Source organism: Aquarana catesbeiana, linkage group LG03, assembly GCF_042186555.1.
Source record: "Aquarana catesbeiana isolate 2022-GZ linkage group LG03, ASM4218655v1, whole genome shotgun sequence".
Taxonomy (NCBI): domain Eukaryota; kingdom Metazoa; phylum Chordata; class Amphibia; order Anura; family Ranidae; genus Aquarana; species Aquarana catesbeiana.
The window spans coordinates 317984953-318004286 of record NC_133326.1 but is presented as its reverse complement, the minus strand read 5'-3'; the positions used below and the strand labels follow the sequence as shown (position 1 = coordinate 318004286).

The 19334-nt window shown below is 39.7% G+C and overlaps 1 protein-coding gene across 2 annotated transcripts in view; it reads right to left on the bottom strand.

The window, feature by feature from the left end:
* Positions 1-19334, bottom strand: part of LOC141132216 (sodium-coupled monocarboxylate transporter 1-like) — a 114131-nt gene that overhangs the window by 18021 nt on the left and 76776 nt on the right. For both annotated transcript variants that reach the window (XM_073620378.1, XM_073620379.1), the window contains exons 13-14: positions 6368-6471; positions 2454-2545 (exon numbers count right to left, since the gene is read on the bottom strand). In XM_073620378.1, the coding sequence (XP_073476479.1) occupies positions 2454-2545; positions 6368-6471 (196 nt within the window). The remainder of the gene's footprint in view (positions 1-2453; positions 2546-6367; positions 6472-19334) is intronic.

Here is a 19334-nt window from a genome sequence, read left to right as displayed (position 1 = left end):
CTGCGGGGGGGCTGCGCTGATAAACCATCAGCGCAGACCCCCCCTGCCAGGAGAGCTGCCGATCGGCTCTCCTCTACTTGCGTCTGTCAGACGCGAGTGAGGAAGAGCCGATCAACGGCTCTTCCTATTGACAGCGTGATCAGCCGTGATTGGACACGGCTGATCACGTGGTAAAGAGCCTCCGCCGGAGGCTTTTTACCAAGATCAGTGTAGCGGTGTGTCAGACTGACACACCGCTCCACCGATCGCCGCGATGCGCGCCCCCGGGGGCGCGCTGCGGCATGTTATCCTGCTGGACGTCATATGACGTCCAGTCAGGATAACAGAACCACTTCTGGTCAATCTGCTATAGGGCGAGCGGGAAGTGGTTAATTACACAGGTTCTGAGGCTGATTAAGGTGGTAATTGAACTCACTTGGTGTCTTACCTGTATTAAATTAGCCTCAGAACCTGAGTAATTCATAGGTGTTTGGGTTTAAAGGGATGAAGTGGCAACTCTAATACCCTGTACACACGGTTGGACATTGATCGGACATTCATGGATCCATGGATTTTTTCCGACGGATGTTGGCTCAAACTTGTCTTGCATACCCACGGTCGCACAAAGTTGTCGGAAAATCCGATCGGTCTGAACGTGGTGACGTAAAACATGTACGTCAGGACTATAAACGGGGCAGTAGCCAATAGCTTTCGTCTCTTAATTTATTCTGAGCATGCATGGCACTTTGTGCGTTGGATTTGTGTACACACGATCGGAATTCCCGACAACGAATTTTGTTGTCGGAAAATTTTATAGCAAGCTCTCAAACTTTGTGCGTCGGAAATTCCTGTGGAAAATGTGTGATGGAGCCTACACATCGTCGGAATTTCTGACAACAAGGTCCTATCACACATTTTCCATCGGAAAATCCTATCGTGTGTACAGGGCATAACTGTAGTTGTGATGCATTCTAATTAATGTGTTGCAATGTGTTAAAATGCAGCATATTCCGTTTTCATCTGTTGCCCACTAATACAGCTCATTGATGTGAAGCAGGTCTATTAGTAACTATGGATTTGAGCTTGTCATTGCGTTGGGCCTGCATTGAACAACACAGACTAACACACAGTGTAAAAGTTTTGATGTTTCTAGAATATGGAACATGAAATCATTATGCTTTAGCTGGTGATGTCTTTGTGCTTGAGATTTGCACACCTGCCCAGAAAATTCAAGAGAGTCAGATTTTTCTGTTGGATTTTTACCATTTTATATTGTGAAGAAGGTGAAAAAGTGAATAACACGAAGAGAAAGACTGCAATGTGGGAGGAACTAAGTCAGGAATTCTAGAAGGAAAATCTTTCTTCTGGAAATATAAAGTGCAACTTAGCTCTGACTCCATTAGCCAAGGTGCCAAATTAAACTTTTGTCAAACTGTGCAAATAATGTGCTTGCAAATTATTGTGAACACAAGCAAGTTTAATTGTAAGAACTGAAGTGCATATTTAAGTGCAAAAATTGAGACAGCTGAGTTTCTCCTTCTGCAAGCATGCTGAATTCAGCTAAAAATATGGTTTACACCAGTGTGGCTTTGGAATCTCGCTGCCTCAGCGTGATTTCAAAGCCGTCCGATCAGTGCGATTTTGATCTCTGATTTAATTGTGGCTTGTGACTTAATTTACCAAAACTCAATGCAAGTTGAAATTAATTCGCAAAAAAAGTAGTGTGGGAAACTTTTTGAGTCGAAGTGTCAAATTGCATTACAAATTGCATTACAAATCGCACTGATGTGAACCAGGACAAGAGATGAGGTGGAGCTTTCTCTGGAAGTTTAGGAAGAGATTGAGCTAGGTTGTTGGTAAGTTTTGTCTGTTTGCCAACTGTTAGATTAATATGACATTGTCAATTCTGTTAAAGTGTAACTTTTTTTTTAACAGAAAAGCTTTTATTGACAAATCAGCATTACATCATAGCAGCAACAGATTTTCATACATGTTCAAGCATATTACAATAATAGATGTGATCTACATCCGGAGGTCATTAGTTAAAGTGTAACTTACTTAAACATTGTTATTGTTGTGTTATGGTTATTGCAGTCGAAACTAAACAAGGTTGTCTATGCCTTATGTACCTGTCTTTTCAGTAAGAAAAATATTAAAATGTAATTTCATTTTTATTTAATTCTTAAAATTTTTTCAGCATTCTCTTAAAATAAAGTTTTTACATTTTTCTTTTGTTTTTTACTATTTTGAAGGTAATACGGGATACTTTTGCTTACTATGCTTCCTGACACTTGTTTAGCTGCATGAAAATCTAGCAACCACCCTCCAGGAACACTCCCCTCCAGAGAGCCCTCCTCCCCCTGTTTACTATGCTTCCAAAAACCTTTAACATGACACAAATTTTAAAGACATATATCCGTATCAATGTTGCACTTTGTGGGTTTGACACTCACAGAATTGCATTGTGTGCTTACCTTGTCAGATTTCAGACAGCAGAGAAAGTCAAGAAGACCACAATCCTGCTTTCCAAATAGGCAGTCACGATTTATGTTTTGCTTCAATCCTCCTGTAAGATTATTATTAACATATGTTGGCAACTTAAAAAACTGAATTGGAAACAGAAGGCATTATAGAAATATAGCTATGAACAAGTATAGGCTAAATATAAACCAGGTAAAATACAAAAAACACATATAATGCAATCATTAGCCATTATGCCACCTAAACAAATGCCAATTTTCTTGCAATTTCCACACATTTTAACCATAAGGATCAATGCAAATTACCACCATCCTTGTCATATTGATATTAAGTGTTTGTGGTAGGTTGACTTGAACTACACCAGTGGTCATCAACCCTGTCCTCAGGGCCCACTAACAGGCCAGGTTTTATGTATTACCTTGGGGAGATGCAGACTAGAATACTGCAATCACTGAGCAGCAAATTATATCATCTGTGATGTATTTCAGTTATTTTGCAAACCTGGCCTGTTAGTTAGGAGGACAGGGTTGTTGACCACTGCACTACACTCTGTGCGCTGGCCTGTATGTTGTGTATTCCTGACCCCTGCACTTTATACACGCTGTTGTACATTACATATTCCCAACCATTGCATTCTATTTGCTATATTGAAATTACATACTCTGACTCTGTGGCATTGGCCGAGCGCCGCCGCGCTAGTGATTCTGTCCGGCACATGCGCAGTAGCCGGCGGGTTTTTCCCTTATCCTCGCCTTGCTGCACTCGCATTGACCGGCCGGCGCTGCGTCGAAGGTGTCTTTCAACAGATGCGCAGTAGCCGGTAGTCAGACCGAGAAGCGCCAAGCCCATTCGGGCCGTCGGCGTTTCCGGTGGGGGTCACTATTTAAGGACACACAGCTGCCCCTTATGATCAGCGGACGCTGTCTCACTAGAGGGAGCTACACCACATCCTCCAGTCTTCCCAAACTAACTCTAGGTAAGCCACCATTATAGCCCACTATATACACTTGGATTTCCTTATACGCTGAAACCAATGCAGGCATGCTAATACAGAAATAATATTATATTATATCTCTATGTCTTTTATGTTAGAAATATTGGCTTTTCTAAGCCACTGCTACCTAAAAGGCTTTCTTCTGGTGCCTATCTTCACATTGGGAGCTGTGGCCATAGTGGTGCTCCTGCAACGCTCTGCATATATCACTAATGTTTTAATACAACCCAGCGACTACTCATCCTATTAATTGCAACACTACATCTGCATCCTTCCTATTATGTCTGATCATTTGGGGTAAACTGTGTATAGACACATATATATATATATATATATATATATATATATATATATATATATATGTATCTATATTTCTTTCTTTCTGGCTATTATTGATTTTCGTTTAACTGCCTGTAATTATTAATATACCCGATATGCCTCCTTCTAAAATATTATATACTTACTTTAATAAGTGAAGCATAATTACCTTCTTCCGAGTATCTGATTAATGTTTACCTTTAACATTCCCTATGGGGGATTTGGAGGCACTACTAATTTATCTTAACATATAGCAGGCTATTTGAATTGACACTTTTACACAGATGTATGTATGCACCATATATACGTTATAATAGCTTCCCCAGTTACTTGGCTTCACCGTCTGCCCCCGGGTGACCATTTTCCTCTATGGGGTTTTTCTATGTGATCATTATATTCGGTCGGAACATACTCTATCTTCTATTAAATGTTTGGTATTATATATTAAAACATGTTTTGTGTCTACATTGTACATTGTATTGTATATATACTTATTGATGTATTTTACATATATCCAGCAGAACTATCTTTAGCTCCTGAAGAAGCGTTATTTAGACGCGCAACATGTCGAGCGAATAAGAGAAAACCTACCCAGATCTGCAATTTAACCCACAACTCTTCTTCCTACATTCATAAATCGCAACTCTGATTTGGGAGTTTGTTCTCTATTTCTCACTGTCTGAATGTTGGATTATATGTATAACAAGTAGGGTTTCAAATTGCATGTAGGGTAGGAAATATCAAATATATAATATCCTCATATGGACAATGTAACAGTTATAGTATTTATCTTCAATTTTGTAATTCAAACATAATAAAATAAAACTATTTTTATCTTTTATAGTCTAGCTACTCGTGTGCCTCTAAAGTCCAATTTACTAGCTTCTATACTCCATTTATAGACGGTATACCATTGTTTGGCAGGCATTGATACTGCCACTTCCTGAACATCTGCTTTCCAGTCCCTAGGGGGATTTTGTAATAAAAAAAATTGGTTCCCAATGAACTCAATGGGTGAGTTTCTCCCAGCCAAATCATGTGTGAGCATTTGGGTGAGTGGCTGGGGGGGTCGATAAAATTTCAGCTCAGTTGCCCATTTTTACTCACTTACTGACCCAATCACCAAGGGAAAATAAAGGTAAAAAAAAGCCTATATAAAAAAACGAATGCAACTAAACTCAGGTATTATTTTAACATACCTCTATAAGCCCCTCCCACTGTTAGCACAATTAGGAAGCACCCACCAATCGCCATGGTTTGTGTAGCTTGCCATATCATTGTTTTCCTCACGGGCCCCAGGTCTTTCACAGTTCTGGTTATCATATTGGCATACAGGCTACAGGGGTATTGGTATAAAAAGTAGACATGTGCAATTCGTTTCATTCCAAATTAATTTTTCAATGAAATTCGACAAATTTGTTAATTCGGAAATATTCAAATGAATGAAAACCCATATAACAAATTTTTCTGAAAATTCGTAAATTCGAAAATCCGTAAATTCGAAAATTCAAAAAAACCCGAATTAGAAAATCTGAAAATAAGAATGAAAATTTGAAAATTCTAAAACCCGAGAATTTGAAAATCCGAAATAATAACCAACTAATAATAACTATTACTAACTATTAAATTATAGATATTGGAATTTCCTTTCAAATGTGGCTGTTAGTAAACGTAACGAATACAAATTTATCCGAAGTTAGGAATTATCCGAAATAACGAATGCCACATCTAAATGAATGGAACGTAACAAATTAATAATAATAAATAATTATAATAATAAAAAGTTTTATTATTATTATTATTTATTATTATTAATTCGTTATGTCCCATAAACAGTCAAATTTAAGGCTGGGTTCACACTGCAACTGGCTGCGGAATGCACAGGAGCTCTGTGCGTCCCTGTTCCCCGTTTCAGGGATGAATCAGAGCCGATTCTATGCCTGAATTTGGCCCTGAAACAGAGCCAAAGACGCACAGCGTTTCTGTGCAATGCGCTCCACAGCCACAATGGAGATATGTGAACCGGCTCCATAGGGAGCTGGTCACATTCTCCTGCTATGCAAATTGGATGCGGGGAAATGCGGCCTTAAAAGGTAATTCCAATACCTATAATTTAATAATAAGTTTTTATTAGTTAGTTAGTTATTTTGGATTTTCAAATTTCCGAATTTCCGAATTTTCTCATTTATGAATTTTCAAATTTCCAAATTTCCGAATTTACGAATATCAAATCTAAACGAATGGAACATAATGAATTCAAATTTTTATGAAGTTACAAATTTATTCGAAATAACGAATTTCGATCATAACGAATGACCCGAAAAACGAAAAAAAAAATGGATGAATGAAAACAAAAACAAACGTGCACATGTCTGATAAAAAGAATTCAATTGTAATTGTAAAAAAATGTAAAAAAAAAAAACTGTTTAAAAACATGCAATCAAGTAAAAAAAAAGTGATGTTCTGAAATTGAATCAAGAATTAAAATGTATTTCATAATATTGAAAAAATAGTTAAAAATTCTAAGCTGTATACAGTACAGTACAAATGAATGCTAAAAAATACATCCAAAAACATTTACCATTTAATACGTACCAGAGAAAAGGCTTACAATTATCCCAATAAGGACAGTCACAATAGTTCCCAGAACACTTAAGTAAAGGTATGATAACGAATACCAATAATCAGCCAGTTCTGGCCTACAGAAACACAAGACAATAGATACATCATTATTACACGCAGCTGGTTTTACTGTAATATTTTATTAGAACTGAATGAATAGATCCTGATATAGATGCATAAATACTCGGCATACGTAGGGCAGATCACATCTATATTCTTCAAACACTTATTTAAATAATAAATTATGCACACCCTTTAAAAATCCAGAAGACTATATACTGTATATTTTTGTCTGTCGTTTGTACAAAAGTAATAGATTGTTTTCTATTCAAATATTCAACATAAAATCGGACAAAGTGTTGTCTGTCCTCCCCGATGTAGAGTGGTGGTATTGTAATGAGACGCACAACTCTACACATCAAAGTCATAAGATGGATAAAGGTGTTCTAGCTGATGTCTTTGTGGGTCACCTTGAGACATATACATTGGGGGGGGGATTCATCAAAACTGGAGCAGACAGAATCTGGATCAGTTGTGCTTAGCAACCAAAATAGCTTTTATCTTCAGCTCATTAAGCATTTAAATGAAAGATAGAAGCTGATTGCCCAGCTGCTACAGATTCTGGCTCCTTCAGTTTTCATAGATTTCACCAACTGTATTTTTTGGTGTCCATGCCTTCTGTGTTTCATAAAGTGTAATGGGAATAATACTGGCCATTGGTAGTCTGGGCATGTTAGTAGCGTTTATGAAGACTATTCTCTGCAGTGATGTCACAAGGTCACCCACTTTCAAGTCATCTTGACAGCAGGTTTCCTAAAATATCTGTGCATGTAAACTAAGAGGAGAGATGTATGCTAATGAATAGAAACAAATTTAAGTGGCAATGCTATGGCTGCTTCTGAGGCGCCATGCACAATAGCTTAAAAAAACGTTGTTGAAAGTACAGTGCCATGCTATATATACATATGCATATACGTGGACCCACAATTCCTACAATATCCACCATTTACATCAGTACCATCAATAGTGAAATTAGTGTATCCATTGCTCATCAGAAGTGAAATTAGTGTATCAATTGCTTATACACCTACACTCACCAGCCACTTTATCAGGTACATCTGTTCAATTGCTTGGTAACACAAATTGCTAATCAGCTAATCACATGGCTGCAACTCTGCATTTAGGTACCTAGATGTGGTGAAGACGACTTGCTGAAGTTCAAACCGAGCATCAGAATGGTGAAGAAAGAGGATTTAGATGACTTTGAACGTGGCATGTTTGTTGGAGCCAGATGGGCTGGTCTGAGTATTTCAACAACTCCTGATCTACTGGGATTTTCATGCACAACCATCTCTAGGGTTTAGAGCAGTGGTCATCAACCCTGTCCTCGGGGCCCACTAACAGGCCAGGTTTGCAAGATAACTGAAATACATCACAGGTGATATAATTTGCTGCTCAGTGATTGCAGTATTCTAGTCTGCATCTCCCCAAGGTAATACATAAAACCTGGCCTGTTAGTGGACCCTGAGGACAGGGTTGATGACCACTGGTTTAGAGAGAATGGTCTGAGAATGAGAAAATATCCAGTGAGCGGCAGTTGGGAGGATGACTTGTTTATGTCAGTGGTCAGAGGAGAATGGGCAGACTGGTTTGAGATGATAGAAAGGCAATAGTAACTCAAATAACCATTCGTCCCAACCAAGGTATGCAGAATACCATCTCTGAAAGCACAACAAATCAAACCATGAAGCAGAAGGGCTACAACAGCAGAAGACAACATTGGGTGCCACTCCTGTCAGCTAAGAATTGGGTTGAGTCCTGCCAACATCATTGCGCTATTCCCTGTCTCTATAAGAGCTTTTTATCTACATTTGAGTGCTCCTGTTTGCCCTCTTTTTATTAAAGCAATTTTTTAAACAATATCACACTATGCGGAACCTTTCTTTAATGCCGCGTACACACGGTCGGACTTTTCGTCTACAAAAGTCCGACAGCCTGTCCGACAGACTTCCGACGTACCTTCGGCGGACTTGCGGCAGACTTTCTTACGAACGGACTTACACACACACGACCACACAAAAGTACGACAGCCTAGTACGCGGTGACGTACACCAAGTCCGACGAGACTATAAAACGGAAGTTCAATAGCCCGTACGACACCCTTTGGGCTCCTTCTGCTAATCTCGTGTTTATCTCGTGTTAGTAGAAGTTTGGTGAGAGACGATTCGCGCTTGTGAGACTCGTATTTTTCAGTTCGTTTTAACTGTTGTTCAGTCTGTGCTTGTGAGGTTTGTATCTGCTTTTCAGTGCGTTTGGTCAGTTGGCATTGAGAAATCTTTGTTTTATTGGCCGCTCGTTCCTGATTTTCAGGTCGTTCTTCACAGGCCTTGCTGTTCTTCAGTGCGTTCTGTTTAGTGCGTTCTGACCAGCCGACCGTTTTGAAGCCATGTTACCTGTACGTACTCGTCGTCGAGCTCGTGCATTGTATGTGCTTGGTGCTGTAGTTTATTCTTCAGCCCAAGACCAGTCCATGAACAAGGCGAGGAGGAGTTCATGGACCAAGAATTGGTTGCTTCAGCGTGACCAGTTCTGTCACATGCCTTTGCTCCGTGAGATCCGTGAGAATAATCCTGAGGATTTCAGGAACTTTCTCCGGATGACGGACCCCGTTTTTGACCGTTTGTTGGCTTTGCTGACCCCCTATATCAGCAGGCAGGATACCTGCATGAGGCAAGCCATCACTCCGGAGCAGAGGCTGGTCGCTACCTTGCGGTATTTGGCCACAGGGAGAAGCCTGCAGGACCTTAAGTTCTCGACAGGCATCTCCCCCCAGGCTCTGGGGATCATTATCCCAGAGTCCTGTTCTGCCATCATACAGGTCCTGCAGAAGGACTATATTAAGGTAAGATATTTTTCTTTTATTAGCATCACATGTTCTTTTATGTAATCTTTGATAATATAATGTATTTCTTGCTTCAAACACTACTTACCATCATTGCAATATAGTGTGAATGTCCCCTTTTTATCCTCACACATGCTGGATTTTTTTCCTGTTATTTTTTGTCATGCATGTATATTTTCCTTCAATAACCTTCCCAGCATGAAGTGATGGGAACATATCCACCTAGTCTACTCATTTGGAATGTATTTTGTTTGAGTGTATTTAGTGTGCTGCTAATGAGCAATTATCTAGATTTCACAACCCCCCCCCCCCCCCCCCACCTAAACTCACTCCAAATAGTGTGCTGCTAATGAGCAATTATCTAGATTTCACAACCCCACCCCCCCCCCCACCTAAACTCACTCCAAATAGTGTGCTGCTAATGAGCAATTATCTAGATTTCACAACCCCACCCCCCCCCCACCTAAACTCACTCCAAATAGTGTGCTGCTAATGAGCAATTATCTAGATTTCACAACCCCACCCCCCCCCCACCTAAACTCACTCCAAATAGTTTGCTGCTAATGAGCAATTATCTAGATTTCACAACCCCACCCCCCCCCCCCCACCTAAACTCACTCCAAATAGTTTGCTGCTAATGAGCAATTATCTAGATTTCACAACCCCACCCCCCCCCCACCTAAACTCACTCCAAATAGTTTGCTGCTAATGAGCAATTATCTAGATTTCACAACCCCCCCCCCCCCCCCCCCCCACCTAAACTCACTCCAAATAGTTTGCTGCTAATGAGCAATTATCTAGATTTCACAACCCCACCCCCCCCCCCCACCTAAACTCACTCCAAATAGTTTGCTGCTAATGAGCAATTATCTAGATTTCACAACCCCCCCACCCCCACCCTCGTTAAAATTTGCTGGAATGTTCTGTGGTGTTGATTTGTCTAAAGCAAATATATGTTGCACTTTGCAAAATGCATGTGCACTCTACAAGTGCATTTGTTCCAGTGCTTTAGTAAATGAGCAGAAGCTCTGCTGATTTCCATCATCAAATCATATGCAAGCCTCAAAGTGTTTTCATTAATTGCCCTTGCATGTGATTGTGTACTCCTTGCAACATGAATGCCTTTTTACATTACCTCATTTACTGTAAGCTGGTTAGCAACTGCACCTGCAGAGTGCGACAACTGCAGTCTTGTAGCCTTTTTAGTCCCTAAATTCCTGCGTGTCCTAAAAGTAATTTTTTTTAGGGATTTCACAACCCCCTAAAATGTAATCAATGTTCCATCAGAGGGGGTGAGCAATCTGATAAGTGTGCCTTTCCATATTAGTTATTCCAGAACAATTAAATTATTGAATGTTATACTGATGCTGGGGAATAATGTTTTTAATTGTCTAATTTTCTTGCAATGTTAGCTTCCAAATTAATTGATTTTGGTTTTCTTGTTTGATTTCCCAGTTTCCTTCAACGCCACAGGAATGGCAGACTGTGGCATCCCATTTTGCCAGCCGTTGGGACTTTCCCAATTGTGGAGGGGCTATAGATGGGAAACATGTCCACATTGTGCCACCACCCCATTCGGGGTCATATTATTTTAATTATAAGGGGTTCCACAGTATTGTTTTAATGGCGGTGGTGTCGGCACACTATGATTTTTTATATGTGGACGTGGGGAAGAATGGCCGGATGTCGGATGGAGGAGTATTTGCCCAGACGGAGTTCTGCCAGCGTCTCCAGAGTGGTGGCCTGGGATTGCCACCTGATGAGGATAACGTGGAAGGACTCCCCTTTGTCTTCATTGCCGATGAAGCCTTCGCTCTCAGCAAGCACCTCATGAGGCCATTCCCCCAAAGAACACTCACCCCGGAGAGGAGGGTTTTTAATTACCGGCTGGCCAGAGCTAGAAGAGTGGTTGAGAATGCGTTTGGAATTCTGGCCAGCCGGTTCCGCCTGTTTCAAACAGCCATTAATTTGGCGGAATACAAACTTAATTTTATCATTTTATCGTGCTGCATTCTGCACAACTTTTTAAATAAGCATGCTCCAAATTATATAGGCACAGTTGGGCCTGAGGCCGGACAAATAGAAGCCAACCTTACAGGCCTGGATACTGTCCGTACTGGCTTGGCCCCCCAAAGTGCCCGTCAAGTTAGACAGCAATATGTTAATTATTTTATGGGTAGGGGGGCCATTGCAATGGGCCAGGATATATAATTTTTGACAATAAAAAAATTATTGATGAAATCTTGCATTATATTTATTGCTTGCCTTTCTTTTGGGCTGTCTCCTAGGTTATGGTCGAGCAGTTGTAGTGCCAACTGTATTGTAATTTTAAATGTCTAAATAAGCTCCATTGCCACTGTAAACAACTTTTTTACAATTATAACTAAAATGATACTGAGCCTTGAAATAACAAACCACACATTTATTTAATTCCTATAAGGAGATGTTTTTATTAATGGTTGTTATGCATTCAGTTCTGCATTTAGTAGAAAATGTTCATAGACAAAAATAGAATGATATCTTAATAATGTAGCAAAATATAATTATATCTAAATATTTATACCTAATCCACAAAAAAATATTTTTGGCTTTTTGATTTTCACAAACAGGCTTTTTTTTTTGTTTTGGGAAAATCAAGTTTTGTTTTGTGTTTTTTTTTTTTTTTTTTAAAGCAATTTTTTTGTTTATGTTTTTTTTTTTTTTAGCAAGTTATTTTTGTTTTTATTATTTTTTTTTAAGAAAGTTTGTATATTTTTTTTTTTGGTTTTTTAAAATCAAGTGTTTTTTATTTTTTTTGGTTTTTTAAAATCAAGTTTTTTATTTTTTTTGCTTTTTTAAAATCAAGTTTTTTATTTTTTTTGCTTTTTTAAAATCAAGTTTTTTATTTTTTTTGCTTTTTTAAAATCAAGTTTTTTATTTTTTTTGCTTTTTTAAAATCAAGTTTTTTATTTTTTATGGTTTTTTAAAATCAAGTTTTTTATTTTTTATGGTTTTTTAAAATCAAGTTTTTTATTTTTTATGGTTTTTTAAAATCAAGTTTTTTATTTTTTTTTTTTTTTGTGTTTTTTTGAAAATCAATTTTTATTTTTTTGTGGATTTTTGAGGTATTTCCGAGAAACAGCCCTCCTTTTTTACATTAGGTTAAACAGCCATTTATGTTCTGGCAAAAAAAAAAAAGAGAAGGCCCAGAATGGGGTCAGCAAAACAGGAAATGAAGGACATGATTGATGTTTTGGGGTTTAAAAAAGGGCATTTAGATTCGACCCAAAACATCAATCATGTCCTTCATTTCCTGCTGCATACGATCCAGCCGATTCCGCATTTGATCGATCTCCCCATTCCAGGCCATGATTTGAGCAATTAGCCGTTGGGCACTGTCTGTGGTGAAATAGTCAGTTGGACCTAAAGTGGAATGAAAAAAAAAATATGTTTAGAAATATGCACACATAAGTTTACCTTACCATAAAGCTGGTGTCTCAAACACTGACCTGGTGGGGTGCCCATGTCGCAAACTTCATGAACATCCTCGGGGGTGGCGCTGTTGCTTGACTCAAGCACAACCAGATCACCTAAAATAGAGTAGAAAAATTACATAAAATAAAAGGCAGCCATGCATAGATTACCGTAAGCTGGTGTGTCAGACACTCACCTGGTGGGGTGCCCATGTCGCCCACCTCTCCTTCCTCCACATCCTCAATGGGACTTGGGCTTATTTCCCAATCATTTTTTGCTTGGGGTGGACTGTCTTCTGGTTGTTGGCTGAGTGATTTTTCCCCTATGTGAAACAAAAAATTATTAATCTAATTAGCACACAGATATTTTAGTACATAGTAATTTTCCAACATTTGTAATGAAGTGGTTTGTGTAGAGTTCCTATTTTACCTCAATATTTAAAATTAGAAAGACATATCGGATAGATAGATATCAATATCTCAAAATATAGTTAATAATCTTTTGATCTCTCTCTATATCTGGAACAAAATCTCAAACTATCTAACTAAATGTAAAGCCAAAAAATTAAGATAACTTCAAATCTTCCAAAAGAATGTTTTACATTTCTATATCTATCTATCTACCTATCTCTATATTTCTCTCTCTCTCTATATATATATATTTCTCTCTCTCTCTCTCTCTCTCTCTATATATATATCTCTATATCTATATCTCAATAGATAGAGATATATATATATATATATATATATATATCTATCTCTCTCTCTCTCTCTCTCTCTCTCTCTCTCTAGTTATATATATATATATATATATATATATATATAGTTATATATATATATATATATATAGTTATATATTTATATATATATATATAGTTATATATATAGTTATATATATGTATATATATATATATGTATATATATGTATGTGTATATATATATATGTATGTGTATATATATATATGTATATGTATATATATGTATGTGTGTATATATATATATATGTATATATATATGTATATATGTATATGTATATATATATGTATATGTATATATATATATATATATATGTATATGTATATATATATATATATATATATATATATATATATATATATATATGTATATATATATATATATATATATATATATATATATATATGCATATGTATATATATATATATATATATATATATATATATATATATATATATATATATATATATATATATATACATGTATATATATGTGTATATGTATATATAGATATATATCTATAGATATGTAACGAGGTTTCTTAAAAGATCGTTTAAAACGATGAAAACAAAAATCGGATAGGAAGGAAAAGCACATGGAGCAATATACAAGGTAATAAACACAAGAGAAAAACACGACAAGTACTTACTTTTTTTAAGAACTTTCCGGATACGTCGGTATTGATCCGGCTCCCTGAGTTTCAGGTCAGACCATCTTTTTCGCAGTTGATCTTTGGAGCGCTGGACCCCAAAAGATGCCTGCAAAGTCTCCACGACCTTCGCCATTATTTTGGCCTTGCGCAAATTTGGCCGTGCGTACGGCCCATAATTGCCATCATAGTCGTCTTTGTGAAGAATGGCCACCATCTCCACCATCTCTTTAAAACTCATATTAGAGGCCTTAAATCTAGGCCTCATAGATTTCGCTGACGTTCCTGCCTCCGGGCTGTCTCCACTACCTGAGGTCGTCAACATTTCAGGTGTCTCCGCCATTCTTTAACTCCACTACGCGCCGTAACAAAAAATGGGCGGAGAACATGAGTTAAAATCGAACGTCAGGGGCGGGCGACGCAGGCGGAGTTTCACACATGCGTAGTGTATAAAGAGGGGCCTTGCGCACGTGTCGTACGTACGTTCTGTGCGTCGAATTAGGGGGCGGAGAACATGAGTTAATTTCGAACGTCAGGGGCGGGCGACGCAGGCGGAGTTTCACACATGCGTAGTGTATAAAGAGCCTTGCGCACGTGTCGTACGTACGTTCTGTGCGTCGAATTAGGGGGCGGAGAACATGAGTTAATTTCGAACGTCAGGGGCGGGCGACGCAGGCGGAGTTTCACACATGCGTAGTGTATAAAGAGGGGCCTTGCGCACGTGTCGTACGTACGTTCTGTGGTAGGTGATAGTGGACCTGGACGTTACAAAACGAAGGTAATTTTAGATATTTTTTTTTTTTTTTTGGTTTTTATGGTCATGACTTTGTAGCAAGCGGCCTATATGGCTTGATAGATTGATGAGGCCTACATAGGGAGAAGATGATGAGGGGTTAGCCGAAACCTATAATAAAAGTGTTTTTTGTCTTGTGACTTCATCTTTTCCAGATATAATGAATCCCCTATTTAAGGATCCAGAGTTCCTTACATCTTTTATTTCCAAATATCGAGAGATGAGGAATTTGTGGGAGGTGAAACACCCTCAGTATTATGCTAAGCATGTGAGGAAGTCAACGCTGGAGAGACTTCTGGCCTTTGTCCAGGCGACCATCCCGGAAGCAACAATGGAGACATTGCTCAAGAAAATTGGGGTCTTGAGGAACATGTATAAGAGGGAGCATAAGAAGATCCAGGAATCAAGGAGATCAGGAGCATCAGCAGATGATGTTTATGTACCCAGGCTGTGGTACTACAAACAACTCCGTTTTCTGGATGACCAGAATGAAGCCAGGCCATCACTTTCAACCCTTCCCTCCACCCTTCCCTCCACCCTTCCCTCCACCCCAGCAGAGGCTGATGAGGAGCAAGCTGGGTCTTCCATCCTGGATGAACCAGATATGACCATCTGGAGTCAGGTAAATTATTTTAACAAATATTTACTGTACTAATATTAATGATGTTAACTGGATGTTATAATTGTCTAAAATAATTTGGCACTCAAAATTGGGTATACATATCAATTGACAGTAGTGGCTAAATATGTTTGGCACCTGCTTGAAATAATTAGGGTGTCTGATTAGACTCTTTTATTAAAGAGAAGTATTCACATTGAATTTGCTATTCATGAGAAGCAAACTGTGTGTCATTGATGAACCCCAAAAAATATACTCAAACTATTGTCCTTTTTTTATACACAGGATGAGTCCATCCAGGAGGAATGTGGGGAAAGTGGCAGGCAGGAGGAGACCGGGCCCATGGACAGCCTGGAGGAGGCCGGATTCACCATCATCCTGGAGGAGGCTGGGCCCAGTGTCAGGCAGGAGGTGGCTGCTCCCAGTGAGGTGGCTGCTCCCAGTGAGGTGGCTGGGCCAAGTGAGGTGGCTGGGCCAAGTGAGGTGGCTGGGCCCAGTAGGAGCCTGACCGAATCCCAAGTGCCTCCCCTCCACCTTCCCAAAAAAAGGGCCAGGAAGGGGATGGTCACACAGGACGCATCCCTGCGCCTCATGCAAGAGGCCACCCGTTTTTTAAGGAGCCCCCCCGAAGCGGAAGAATCCTATGGCTGCTACTTAGCCAGCAGGCTTCTTCAGATGAATAGGGAGCAGCGCCTCATTTGTGAGCGCCTATTTGGGGAAACAATCCATAAGGGGCTGCAGGGCACGCTAACACAAAACACCCAACTACATGAGGCAGCCCCCCCTCCTCCTCCTCCTCCTCCTCCTCCTCCTCCTGCCACAACTGAAACACCAGAGCCACAGCCTCAAAAGAAGGCTACAGGGAAGGCTGCAGGGCAGCGTGGAGGAAAGGCTGCAGGGAAGAGAAGAAAATGATGACCTGGGTTCAGTCTGGTCTGACAGAAGACGCAGGCTGTTGTAGGACCATAGTCTGGGGACATCTAGATCATCTGCTGGTGCTGTTGATCTCTGGGATTCTTGGACCAGATTGTGCTCCCTCTTATATGGACTCCTCAAGATCCCAATTTTCTGGTACACCGACTTTTTCCAGCGTTGACTTCCTCTTTATTTTATTTTGACCATGAATAAATGGATATTTTTTGAGTTTAGCAAAAGACTTTATGTGTTTTCTTTGAAATCATTGATTTTACACACAATGTTAAATTAACAAGGGACAACAATCTCATTGAGTTTGAAAAAAAACACACCAAAAATACATTACTAATGTTAATAATGTTCAAGTGGTAAGTCTTGAAAATCAAAAAAATTACGTAACCAAAAACGGTGCTTTGGGTTAACTTTATCTAAAAACTAAAAAATAAACACTATAAAAAAAAAAAATAATAATGGGTTCTTTGTGTTAACTTTACAAACCTAAAAAAAAAAAAAAAAAAAAAAAAAAGGGGGAAAAAGTATTATTAGTATGGAAACATTGTTTTAAAAAGGCATACTATATCATTCATGAGATCAAAGAGAAAAAGAATCCAGAAATCAGTTTGGGAGAACTCTGATTATGAACAGCAAAACACCTTCGTTCTTTAGAGCCTTCGTAAAGAAGAAATAAAATGCGCTGCATTGAACGATCACAGATTTTGCAGCGTGATGAATGTGCTACCTACAATACGAACACTAGTTTTACTAGACCGAGTGCTTCCGTTTAGTTTTTGCTTATGAGCATGCGTCGTTTTTTTGTCCGTCGGACTAGCATACAGACGAGCGGACTTCGGGGTCCGTCGTACTTACGACGTAAAGATTTGAAGCATGCTTCAAATCTAAAGTCCGTCGGATTTTAGGCTAAAAAAGTCCGTTGAAAGTCCGGAGAAGCCCACACACGATCGGATTACCAGCCAGCTTTAGTCCGTCAGCTTCCGTTGGACTTTTGTAGACGAAAAGTCCGACCGTGTGTACGCGGCATAACTTTTGGTTTCATCGTTTGAGTATGTGGATATCCTTTTGTCCTCCTTCCCTCCATATGAACTTCATTCGTATGTTTTACTATGAACTTGCTGATGACCAGTGCTGCTCAGTCCTGGAATTGTGATCGTGGTGACCTGGATCTGTGATTGCCTTCACTTTAAACAGTGAATATCACCACAAGCCTGCATGACTTAAGAGGTATATGCCCCTTTAAGTCCACTGTTTCCGGTAAGCCTTCACACAGTTGGTGGTGGTTCTCCTTGCAAGATCTTCCTTCTGTCATGTTCCCATTGATGCCTCAGTGATTTCAACTTACTGATAGCGTCTATTTACATCAGGACTTTTTGACTCAACCCTTCCCCTCCTGTTTTATACACTCTTTTCTTCACATTGGTGGACATTATTTATTCATTTATTTTTTGTTTTCCTATTGTCAAATTATTTTTTGTTTTTACATCTCAGTGTTATAACACTTATACTGTGTTATATTTGGTCACGCAATTATTATCACTATTTTTTATAATTGTATATGTGAGCGCTGCATTTTCTTTTTGGGTAGCTAAGAACAGGAAACTGAGGTTACAATTCACACAGGCTCACCAAAATTGGACAATAGAGGTGTAGCACTAACTCACGGTGGAGCTGCTGGTTTAAGCGGGTCTGTTACCTTCACCTTGCTTCCCTCTGTTTCACCGGGACCAGTCTAGGGGTTCCGTTGAGTTTACTTCTGGACGACACACGCACCAACACTGGAGTACGTTTTCAATGCTTTATTGAACAGACAAACTTTAGGAAGTAGCAGGAAAGAGGCGGTAAAAGGAAACTCTCAGGAGAAACTCAAATATCTTCTTGCAAAATCTTAGCGACAAAATGTCCCGGTAGAATTCAGATAATTATGTGGAATGTGCTCCCCTCATGGGACACACTCTTTGCTCATCTGGATAGGCCTCTCTCACCGGTCTAGCAGCCAGTACAAAGAACGAATCTAAAGTCTCTGCCACAGACTAGTTTGGGGGGGTAAATCTGCACAATCCTCTACCACAGAATGTATCAGATTCTCTGCAGTGAACAGTCAGTCACAGTGCCTGAACCTTTAAGCCGAACCAGCAACACTATGCTGTATGGTTAGTGCTTTTGGATACGTCCTCCAGCCGAGTCACCAGGCCCCTCTATAGACCAGCACGCTGCGTGATCTCTCCAAGACGGGTCCTCCCCTGGGATCTCCTTGGCTGTCCAGCTTCGTCACACAGGACCGACAGCTCAGGACCATGCCTCGGCCGCGGTGGTAGGCCCCAGACAAGCCTCTGGTCCCACCCCTGCGCCGTAGCATCGTGGGCCTCCCGATCGGAGGACCACGAGGTAGCTCCTTAGTGCATATCTGTCGGCCAGGAGGGACAGCAGGTGGTTGTAAAAAAAACCCTTAGAACATGGCGTCTGTCCCATAAATACCCTCTTCCCAGAATGCAACTCGGAGGACCACCTCCACCGAGCTTGTCTCTGAGACAGAGGAGCATCTGTACACTTTGACACGTTGCCTTTCCAACACTGACCAGTGGTAACAGCGACACCCACCGGTCAGCACGGAAGCACACACAACGTCAGCCAAGCTGGAACAGAGGCGAACTTTCAACCTTCTGCGGTAGATTGTAAATCTACCAGCGCTACAGAGGATTGGAAAAACTTTGCCTGGTCTGATGAGTCTGGATTTCAGCTGTGACATTCAGATGATAGGGTCAGAATTTGGCATAAACAACATGAAAGCATGGATCCATCCTGCCTTGTATCAATGGTTCAGGCTGGTGGTGGCGGTGCA